The sequence below is a fragment of the Echinops telfairi genome, unplaced genomic scaffold (assembly GCF_000313985.2).
Source record: "Echinops telfairi isolate 266 unplaced genomic scaffold, ASM31398v2 ScPeMD7_12;HRSCAF=54, whole genome shotgun sequence".
NCBI lineage: Eukaryota > Metazoa > Chordata > Mammalia > Afrosoricida > Tenrecidae > Echinops > Echinops telfairi.
The window spans coordinates 4,483,900-4,494,617 of NW_022103909.1; the positions used below are offsets into that span (position 1 = coordinate 4,483,900).

At 55.4% G+C, this 10,718-nt stretch overlaps 1 protein-coding gene across 1 annotated transcript; it reads left to right on the plus strand.

Annotated features, from left to right (window-relative positions):
* Positions 1-324: 324 nt before the first annotated feature.
* On the plus strand, positions 325-5,061 carry DHH (desert hedgehog signaling molecule). Its single transcript, XM_004711409.2, has 3 exons — positions 325-879; positions 3,466-3,727; positions 4,007-5,061. The coding sequence occupies exons 1-3, from the start codon at positions 577-579 to the stop codon at positions 4,630-4,632; spliced, it is 1,191 nt and encodes a 396-aa protein (XP_004711466.1). The 5' UTR covers positions 325-576; the 3' UTR covers positions 4,633-5,061.
* Positions 5,062-10,718: the final 5,657 nt, after the last annotated feature.

The following is a 10,718-nucleotide window of genomic DNA, read 5'->3' on the forward strand; positions in this document are numbered from 1 at the left end:
CTAGGGTAGTCCTTGAGAAAACAAGGATCCCTATTGAGAATCAGGCAAGGATGGTTTGGCTACGCCTAGTCTTGGAGGTAGATATTCGTGCTGCAGCGAAGTACTGTGCTAGGTAGGTACTAGCAGAGGACGTCCTAGGCAAGTGCCTCCCTGGTTTCCTGAACGGGACTCATTTCGGCCGTGAAATGGGCCAGCAGTGACAGGCTGGCGCCCCCGCCCCGGTGGGAGGGGGCGGGACCGCCCTGGAAGAAGGGCGGGAGGCGGGGCCAGGGGCCACTTAAGGCGGAGCCCGGGCGTCCTGGCAGCACAGGAGCCCAGCAGCAGAATCAGGCTAGGCTGGCACACACCCACTACCCCCCTTCCCCGCTAAGTTGGTCCATCAGTAGCAGGTCCCAGACTCCCCGCAGGGGCATGTGGGCAGAGCTAGCTGCAGCCAGGTGCGCAGAGCTACAGGAGCTCTAGGGTACTCCAGGGCGCTCTGCCTTCTGCGTGCTCAGGAGCCTGGGGAAATGCCCCACTGACTGGGGGACTAGTCAGGACAAGACCGTCGCCGCTTGGCCCTAGTCCGCTACATCCATGGCGCTGCCGATCGGTCTGGTGCCCTTGTGCTGCTTGGCACTCCTAGCATTGCCCGCTCAGAGCTGCGGGCCTGGCCGGGGTCCGGTGGGCAGGCGCCGCTACGTGCGCAAGCAGCTCGTGCCGCTGCTCTACAAGCAGTTTGTGCCCAGTATGCCCGAGCGGACTCTGGGCGCCAGTGGGCCAGCCGAGGGGAGGGTGGCAAGGGGCTCTGAGCGCTTCCGGGATCTGGTGCCTAACTACAACCCCGACATCATCTTCAAGGATGAGGAGAACAGCGGGGCAGACCGCCTGATGACGGAGGTAAGGAGGGCTCCCCACCTGCGCCAGCGCACTGCCAAGTTCCTCCCTGTCTTCTGGCAGCGGGCGAGGGTGAGCCAGCCTCATCTAGAGAGATCTTAGTCTCAGAGACCAGCCCCCTAACTAACCCCCAGAACAACCTGCTGGCTGGACCAAGTGGTCAGAAGAGATCCCCATCCACAGAGGCTGGGATGGAGGTGGGGGGGAGGGACTAGTGAGAGTGGAGCGAGGGCGGGGAAAGGAGGATGGCGGCAGGCGAGACGGGAAATGGCTGAGGCGTGGACCCGGGGTCAGCCACCGAGCCAGGCAGGAAGGGCTGGGGTGAGCCTGGGGCTAGGGGGCCAGGAACTGGCTAGGCACCAGACAGAAAACTCTACCTTTCGCCTGGCTCCTGAGCTGCTAGTGGAAAGGGTCCAGGGACCAATCGCCTGCAGGGGACTGGTGGAAGGGTCAGGTCCACAGACCATCTACCTGCGAGTGGGAGGTGGGCAGGCATTTTCTGTGACAGAGAGGAGTGTCCTAGAATCAGGGCAGTGCTGTTGGGTCTAAACTAGACCGTCCTTGATGAGAAGAACCGATGGGCCCACCTGAGAATCAAAGCACCTCTCCATCCCCCAAATTCAGCTAAGCTCAGGGCCTTTCCTTGGAACTGAAGTAAATTCAACTACCATATCTAAAGCATCTGCCACCCCTCATTATATCAGAACTGACAGGGAGCTTGGAGGTCATGTTGCTCCACCCCCATTTTAGCAAGGAGGGAGAGCTGGACCCAGGAGGAAAAGTGATTCAGTCAAAATCGTGCTGGAGGGAGAATGCTGGACTCCTGATTCTAAGTCCTATACACTTTCCATTACACCACCTAATTGTGTGTGGGGTGGGAGAGCGCGAGAGGGAGGGGCACGGATTTCCTCTGATTAATTGCCATCATTTTTCCAGGTTACTTTGTCAGGAAAACCTGTCCCGGGAAGAAAGAATCCCTTCTTGCTCCTGCCCCGAAGTCTTTCTCCTAGCCAAAAAAATGAAAGGGACTCTCCCCCTGCCCCCTTTGGTGAAGGAAGATTCTGGGTTTGCCCTTTCTTCTGGCTACCACCTGCAACAGAAGGAGCAGCACCAGGGATAGGCCCAGGAGGGACTCTGGCGGGCCTGGGAGCCCCCTTAGCCAGCTTATCCCCCACACCCTGGCTGCAAAAGGCCTCTATTGAGTTGGCTCTGCACTGGACTGCTGCCCCCGCAGGTCAGGGCCTCTGGGCCTCCTTAGGGGACAAAGTGACAAGAAGTTGGAAGAAGTTAGCACTTTTCCTCTTCTCCCCTTCCTCCCAACTCTGTGGAGGTGTGTGGGGGAGACTCCAAAGGAAGGGCAGGGGGAAGGGTCTCTCTGGCAGAGAGGGGAAAACCAAGTCCGAGGTGAGAGGTGGAAAGGGGGAGAAAAGGAAGCTGCCCCATCTCAGCCTCCTCCCACAGTGTTGGCGCTGTGGAGCGGGCCAAGGTCTCGGACTCCCAGACTCTGTGGAGATAACCACCCCGGTCTCACTCTCCCCCAAGGGGGCGGGGGGCAGGCTTCCAGCCGCTGCCTCCAGGCCTCCTCCGTGCACCCTCCCTGCAGGGGACCCCCAGACTCTCCCAGTCCTCTCAGGTGCTGCTCCCACGCCTTCTTGGCTTGCACCTGGGACAGGGATGGCGCGACCCGGACGCCCAGGCTTGGCGGAGCCCTCCCTAGTACGAGGAGGGCTGGCCGCGCTGCGCTGGGGGAGGGGACCCGGCGGGCCAAGGCAGGGATGGGGGGCGCGGCTTTCTGTCCTTTCCTCTCCCTGAGCCGGGGCGGCTGAAAAGCGCCTTTGTGGCCGGAGCTGCTGAGTCCGCTTCTCCCCGCCGCGTCCCCGGCCTCGGCCCGGGATTCTCGCTCGGTTAAGTCATCCCTGAGAATGGCCATTGTACTTGGCGCAGCCCCCGCCGCCCAGCCTTTTTTCCAGTAGCCTTGATCTCGCACGGCTCGGTTAGGGCACCTCTGCAGCGCGAGGGGGGCGGGGGGGTGGGGGGGTGGACCCGGACAACGAAGGGGTTAATGCTAGGGGCCGAAAGGAGGAGGAGGGAGGAAGGAAGGAAGGAAGGAAGGAAACTGATGCCCGGTGCCAGGCAAGGCTATGAAACAAAAGATGAATTGGGCGGAGGGAGGGTGGCTGGGGCCTGGGGCGGGGGCCAGACTGAAACGGGGGCTTCTTTCGTGCACCCGGGCTGCCAGCTTCTTCCTGATCGAGCTGCCCTTTCCTCCCGCCTCTCAACTCGGGCCTGGGCAGAGCCCAGATTCCAGGCTGGTGGAGGTGGGCACGGTGGGGAAAGGGTACTCTAGCAGCCCATTCCTCAACCCAGAGGGTCCTCCTGGTTCTCCAGCGACGCTCTGGAGAGGGAGAGCGCGGTGGGCACGGACGGGTAGGTAGGTGTGCGGAGTCTCGAGGGATTCCCAGGACACTGGAAAGCTGGGAGGAAGTGTAGTGGGGCCCAGAACACACTGAAGAGTCGACCCTCGGGTCCATGGGCCTGGTACCCCAGCGGGGGCCGGGGCGGCTGACGCTGACGCTGACTCCTCCCCAGCGCTGTAAGGAGCGGGTGAACGCGCTAGCGATCGCCGTGATGAACATGTGGCCCGGAGTGCGGCTGCGCGTGACCGAGGGCTGGGACGAAGACGGCCACCACGCGCAGGATTCCCTCCACTATGAAGGCCGCGCCTTGGACATCACCACGTCCGACCGCGACCGCAATAAGTACGGGCTGTTGGCGCGCCTGGCGGTGGAAGCCGGCTTCGACTGGGTCTACTACGAGTCGCGCAACCACGTCCACGTGTCCGTCAAAGCCGGTACAGCGGGCAGCCAGGGGTGCTGAGGTCCGCCAGAGGGAGTGGGGAGGGGGTCCCTTCGGGGAAACTGAGGCTGCCCAGAGCCACTGTGACCGCAGGGGAGGCCCAGCGGGTGATCCTAGGTCTCTTGTTGACCGCCCTTCCCTTCTGCCCGCTGCGGGGCCCGCTCCGTGGGAAATTGCATGTGATCCGGACCCGAGGTCCGCGCCGGACTGGTGCCACCCCTTGGGAGCGCCGGTGGTCTGGATCTAGCCCTTCCTTCCTGCTTGTGCCCTGCAGATAACTCCCTGGCTGTCCGGGCCGGCGGCTGCTTTCCGGGAAATGCCACTGTGCGCCTGCGGAGCGGCGAGCGGAAGGGGCTGCGGGAACTGCACCGCGGAGACTGGGTGCTGGCGGCCGACGCAGCCGGCCGGGTGGTGCCCACGCCGGTGCTGCTGTTCCTGGACCGCGACTTGCAGCGGCGGGCCTCCTTTGTGGCGGTGGAGACGGAGCGGCCCCCACGCAAGCTGCTGCTCACGCCCTGGCACCTGGTGTTCGCCGCCCGCGGGCCGGCGCCCGCGCCGGGCGACTTCGCGCCGGTGTTCGCGAGGCGGCTGCGTGCGGGGGACTCGGTGCTGGCGCCCGGCGGGGACGCGCTGCGGCCGGCGCGCGTGGCGCGCGTGGCGCGGGAGGAGGCCGTGGGCGTGTTCGCGCCGCTGACGGCGCATGGGACGCTGCTGGTCAACGACGTCCTGGCCTCGTGCTACGCGGTGCTGGAGAGTCACCAGTGGGCCCACCGCGCCTTTGCGCCTCTGCGTCTGCTGCACGCGTTGGGGGCGCTGCTTCCTGGCGGAGCCGTCCAGCCGACCGGCATGCACTGGTACTCACGGCTCCTCTATCGCCTGGCCGAGGAGCTGCTAGGCTGAGCCCAGGGGACACAGAAACTTCCAGGCGCCAGCCAGCAAGACTGGGGCGACGTACTGCTGAGCTCTGAGGATGCTGATTGGGTGGGAGGAAGACTAGAGAGAAGGAAGGGGCAGTACAGGCATTGCCTTGGTGTAGGGCAACCTGGAGCTGCTTGAGAGAAGGTGACCCCGGCTCCTAGGTAGCTGGGCTTGATGGTGGGCACTCCTCCACCAGGACTATTTAGCGTCTGCTTCCCCAGGGCCTCAGCCCCACCCATAATTTTAATTTTCTATTTATAAATTGTAATATAATGATCTACTTGCCCATCCTGGCAAGCTGGAGCACAGCGTTAACACTGGCTGACTAGCCGACCCATCTGACACCTGCATTTTCCTGCAGGGAGGCTAATAAAAGGAAGGCTTCTAGGAGAACACCTCCATTCCCGGCAATGGGAGAAAGGGGACCTTGCTTAACACCTTACTTCCATATTCTTCCCCAGCAGACCCTTCATTTTGACTCCTTACTTCCTTTAGAGGGCCCTCCCAACCCATCCTCCACAGAGATGAAAAGTTGAATCTACTAGTACACTCCCCCCCCCCGCCCCCAGGACTGACATTCTGCCCTGCTGTTGCGTACCCACAGTTGATTGGACCAGCATTGTTCTGGGAGCCTGAGGGTCCATACCTACCCCTTTTCTATAGGGCCCCTAGCAGGGGCTCAGGCCACTGTAAGCACTGATCTACAAAGCGCCCTAGGCTCCCATTGTTAAGGTGCAGCCCTGGAACCTCCCTTAAAACCATGAATTCCTGGTAGGGTCTGGATGGGACTCACACTTGTTCCTGGCTCTTCACTGGACCCGCTCGGGACCTGTGACAATCCCTAGCTAATCCAGACACCCAAGCGGCCAAGAAAAAGAACCTGGACCGTTTCCGCCTTGAGGAACTGAGCATGAAGAACGGAGAACAGGCACAGGCCATAAGTGCATTGCAACAAAAGTCCCCTTCCGTACAGTACGCTGTCCCTGCTTGTCTTCTCTTACTAGCGCCCTCCACCTCCTAGGCCCCTTCTCAGTGATCCACACAGACAGCTCAGCTTCCCTGGCCTGGGTGTTTGGGGAACCTCTGGGAACACCAGACACTTCCAGTCCAGGCTGGTAGGTGCTTCTGAGTTAGGAATGAAAGTTCCCAGGAAGTTGGACAGCTTTAGAAGGAATGAATCTAGGGCTTGGAGGAGGGATTGGGGTGTGCAGCGCCACCAGGAACTTGCCCCTCTCTTGGGAAGGAGCACTCCCTGCAAGTTGGGATCCTGCTAATACATTGCCCTCTGGTGGCCTTCAGGAGAATTCTAGGCTTACTCCTCTGCCCCTTCTGGTAGGGAACTGTGTACTGTACTGCAAAGATGGGAGAACTGGACCTACGCAAAGGAGCATGGTGGGTGAGGCTTATTAAACAGCTAGGGCTAACCAATGGGTGTCAGGAGCTGGCAAGGAGTCCACCTGCCTGTCTTTGAGAACACCTTTCCAAACTGAGCAGCTTGGCATCCACAGTTTTGCTACATGGCTCCTGAAAGTGAACTTTAGAGTTGCAGCCTGTAGGAGTCCAGATTTCTTTACCATCCATGTTGCCCTCTCCTGCCCCCTTGTGACCTGGTGACCAGGGTGTGAGCACATCCTTTAGGGTTCCGGGTGGTTCTTGATAAAGGCAAAGCTTGGAAGTGCAGTCTCACTCACCCTTTCTCTCCACCCACACTTAGAGCTATAGTTTCCCATCCTGGTCACAGAAACCTACTCCAAGCTCTTTGCTCTCTAAACCTGCAGTTGTCTCCTATCACACTTTGATATCCTGTCACCCAGTCACCGCAGGTGATAAACAACCTTTGTATGTTGATAAGCTCCTTGTTTTGACCCCCTTCCCAGGTAATGAATGTGTCTTAACAGTGACCTGACAAAAACGAGGACTTAACTATAGTGTGATGACTCTTAGTGTCTTAGGAGGTTGGTAGGGAGATGGGGACAAAGAGAACTCACTGGTTCTCTTAAAGACATCCTATAGGCTACTTCCTAAACCGGAGGCTAACTTCTCGCTCTTTACTTCCACCCCTCCTCCTCCTTGTCCCCTTTAACCCCCTCCCAGTGCCTTAAAAAAAAAAATCCATGACTTGCCCATGACAAGCAGCAAAAGACACCATCTCCATGAAGCCAGCTGATGTATGCACCTGGCCACGCACCACCTTTAATCCTCATAATCAGCAGGGAGGGTTAGGTAACCAGTGTGCCTTATGTCCTGGAGGTCAGGTGTGTTGTTGTTACTGGCATAGTGGCCCCATGTAAGAGCACAGAACTGCCCGGCAGGGTCCATTGGCTTTGGGCTGGCATGTTCATGGAAGCGGATCTCCAGGTCTTCCCCACAGGAAATCCTGGGTGGATTCAAACTGCCCATCCATCATTTGGCTGTTGAGCACGCAGCCATTTGCACCACGAGGGCTCCTTGGAAGTCAGCCTTGTGAGGAGACAGTGACCCCTCTCTGAGAGACTGGTTGGCAGGATCCGTGTGTGTGCCCCCTGTCGGGTAGGCACTCTGCCCATGTTCTGGAGTGTGTCCACTTCCCACTGGCTTGGCTGCTTGCTGCTTATCTGTTTGCCGCTCTCCTCACCACGCACTAAGAGCATGATCAGTGGTTCTCAAATGTTGTGGGGCTGTGTTGCACTTATAGTTGATATCACAGTCTCTTCAGATAATCCCGTGAGACAGATTTTTAAATATTTTTAGAACTAAAGTAGAATGAAAAAAATAATCCTGTTTTGGGAATTTCTAGAGAGTTTTGTGATGACCTTGGTGAGACCTTGGAGCCTACTGGGAAACTAGATTTGAGAACTGCTCCGTTAAAGTTTGAACTCACCAAGTGCTCTGTGGGAGAAAGCTGGGGCTGTCTGCTTGAGCAAAGATTTACCACCTTGGAAACTACCTGGAGGTTCTACCCTGGCCTCATCGTTAGGATTGAGTCGGAATGATCTGCCAGGCAACGGTGGAGCTCTGGGCTTTGGGGTGACTTTTCCATCACCCAGGATTGTTTTCCCTTTCTCTTCCTTTTCAAGCAGGATTTCCAGCACAGATCTGTATCTGGCACTGCAACACACACACACACACACACACACACACACACACACACACACACAAGACTAAGAAAGCTTCTTCCCTGAAGGAGTAAACATGAAGAATAAACTGGTTAACTAACAAAGCAACATTGTTACTTCGTCAGGATGAGTTGAACAAGCTGTAAATGCCATCACAGTACAGAAAAGGCCTTGTGGAGCATAGGATGTCAAGGCATGTGTAGGTGGAGGGGACAGGAAAGGGCATTCCAGGCAAAAGGAACACTATGAACAAGGACTTGGAGTCTGGGAGGAAGATAGGCAGTTAAGCTAGAGTGGGAGATTCTAGGAGATGCCAGGAAGTAAAGCCAAATGAAGCTTATGTTTATTAAGTAGTTACGAGGTGCCAGACCCTGATCACGTTCCTGAATCCTCATTTAATAATCATGCATTCCTTCACTTCATCCTCAAAGCAACCCTGCAAACGTCACGTTATAGATGAGGAAATTGAGGCAAAGAGAGGTTGAAGTCATTTGCCCAAGTGACCTCAGCCAGTAAGTGATGGAACTGGAGGACAAGAGAAGGAAATAAGACTGCCTTGATGGAGGGAGTTGCCCCATAGGAGGCCTTCCGCTGTCTTGATCCTTGGTCATTCCTTTCACTGAATCCCTAATAAAGTTCTTCTTGTTGTTGATAGCATTTCTCTCATTTTCATCGACCCTTCCTCTTGTCTGGAGGGCTGGGTTCCTAACTCTCTACCTAAAGCTGCCCAGCCATCCGTTAGGTGCCAGCATACATATACTGGTACAGCTTCTGGCAGGAATCCATGGCCAGCTCCTATACCGACACAGAAAGCTTGAGAAGACTCTAAGCTCCTTTTAGATTAGAGAAGGAGAGGGGAGGTTGGATACCCAGATTGTTTGAGATAGGAAGAGACCAGTGCTCACATGGGGGCCATTACTTAGTGAAAAGAATCCACTCTTCTTGGGTGGGGGGGGGAGCCAGAGGACGAGCATTTCAGATCTAGATCCTTGGTTGTCCCTGGCTGTGATTTTGTGGCCCGTACCACATGAGAGGAAGGCTTCCTCTCTGGCTGGGAGACCGAGGCAGCTGTCAATGGGAAGGAAAGCTATGTCTTTTCAAGGGATTTCCCAAGAAAGGTGGGATATGGATTTCGAATCCCATTTAACACACTCAAACCCTCTTCTCCCTACCACTGACTCTGCAGGTGATTTGGCTGAGGTATATAAATGAACATTCCCCCTGAGAATGTTCAGTGGTTTCAATGGACCATTGGTTTAATTCAATGGTTTTGTTGAGTGTCTATCATGTGTCTAGTATTGTGCTAGGCAAGGGGGATATGACAATAAAGGCATACACACAGCCATTCCTCATGACTCTTAGAGGTTAGTTGGCAAGACAGATACTGCATAACTGGCTAGCAAGGTTGTGTGAAGCACAAGAGTGTTACGAACAACGTGGGAAGTGACATTTAAGCTGGGCCATGAAGGTACGAGTCTGAGTTGTCTAAGGGCGGGAACAGAGTGTGCAAAGGCTTGGAGTTGTAGTGAAAAAGCAAGAGTAATCAGAGGAACACTAACAAGTGAAATTTAACTGGAGGGAGAGATGATCTAACTTAAGGGTTTTGAATCCTGTCAGGGAAGAAATGAGAAGCAACGAGAAAATTTGAAGCAAGAAAGGAGCCTAATCAAACTTGCATTTTCAAAAGGGAACTGGTGATTGGGTAGTGCTTTGGGGGTAGTGTATCCTCTTTACCTAAAGTAATTGGTTCTCATCTGAATGTCAAATCTTAAGTCACAGATGTCCCCATCCATAGAAGATTCTATGGAGTGGACATGGTAGGAGGCAGTGGAGGAAAACTGGAGAAGTGACGGTGATACTGCCTTACTTCCAGGCCCGCCTTCTTTTGTCTCTGAAATCTAAACCCAAACTGTCCATTTCTCTGCTTGAGACCATATAACCGAAGAATGCAGTTGTCCACTTTGAAACCACATGGCATCCAAATAGAAGTCCTTGCAACCGGGACTCTTTGCTCTGCTCTGCTCCTTTGGCTTGCCAGTGATTCTTTCATCAGCGCTTTGGCTTAGTTTGGAGCTGGGGGCCCAAAGCTGAGACAGAACTGCTCCCCTTAGATTTAGGCCTAGGTTGGACATTGCAGCTGCCCAGGGAGCAGCTGGTTAAGCTCCCAGCAGCTGCAGCAGCTGGGATTCCTCCCAACACTTGAGCTGGAATTAATCCCATTTCCTTCACACACATCCCTCCCTTGTTCTCACCCTTGGCTAGTGTATGGTATCTCGTAGAATCTTTTAGACCAGATATGGCAGAGCTCTCTCTGAACTAAGCTGGAGCCAAAGCCACCCACATTCCTCTTCTCTTGGAGGCAGTTGGCCCAAAGCATCTTGGGTCCACCCCAGGAAGAAAGGTATGGGTTTTCCTCTCCCACAGACCCTCCCTCCTTCCTTTGTTCTCACTGTCTTTTCAAAAGTTGGCTTGATAGAGAATTCCTTTGACAGGTCTGATTGTGAATAACTGTGAGAATTGTGTCAAGATGAAGAGGTGTCTCTGGTGGGGCAGGGTGGTGGACTGCCTTTATCTCAGACTCTAAACCAAGGCCTAGACATTTGGTGGGAGTATTGCAGGAGGATTGAGCATCATGACCCGAAGGTGCCACTTTGAAACCTGTGAATCAACAGTTAAGAACAGTAGGGCTGTCTGTTCTGTTTGATACTTCTTCACCAGCTGTGTAACCTTGAGGAAATCACTTGGTAAGAGATGCCAGCAGCCACAATGCAGTGCTTACAAAAGGTTGGACACAGAAGTGTTCTGAGCTTTGAACCAGGCAAACAAACACATAAAGAGACAAGCCTGTTCTTCCCAGGTTCTGAGACTGGATTCTCTCCTCCCACTCCTTCCTGTAAACATTTAGTAAGTTCCTTGCACTTACCGGTAGGTATTGTATGATGCCAGAGATTTTGGCCTTTTTTCTAGAGGAAT

Coding starts and splice junctions, on each gene's coding strand:
- DHH (XM_004711409.2), top strand. CDS start 577: ATGGCGCTGCCGATCGGTCTGGTGCCCTTGTGCTGCTTGGCACTCCTA. Junction 880..3,465: donor CAGACCGCCTGATGACGGAG/GTAAGGAGGGCT, acceptor ACTCCTCCCCAG/CGCTGTAAGGAGCGGGTGAA. Junction 3,728..4,006: donor CCACGTGTCCGTCAAAGCCG/GTACAGCGGGCA, acceptor TGTGCCCTGCAG/ATAACTCCCTGGCTGTCCGG.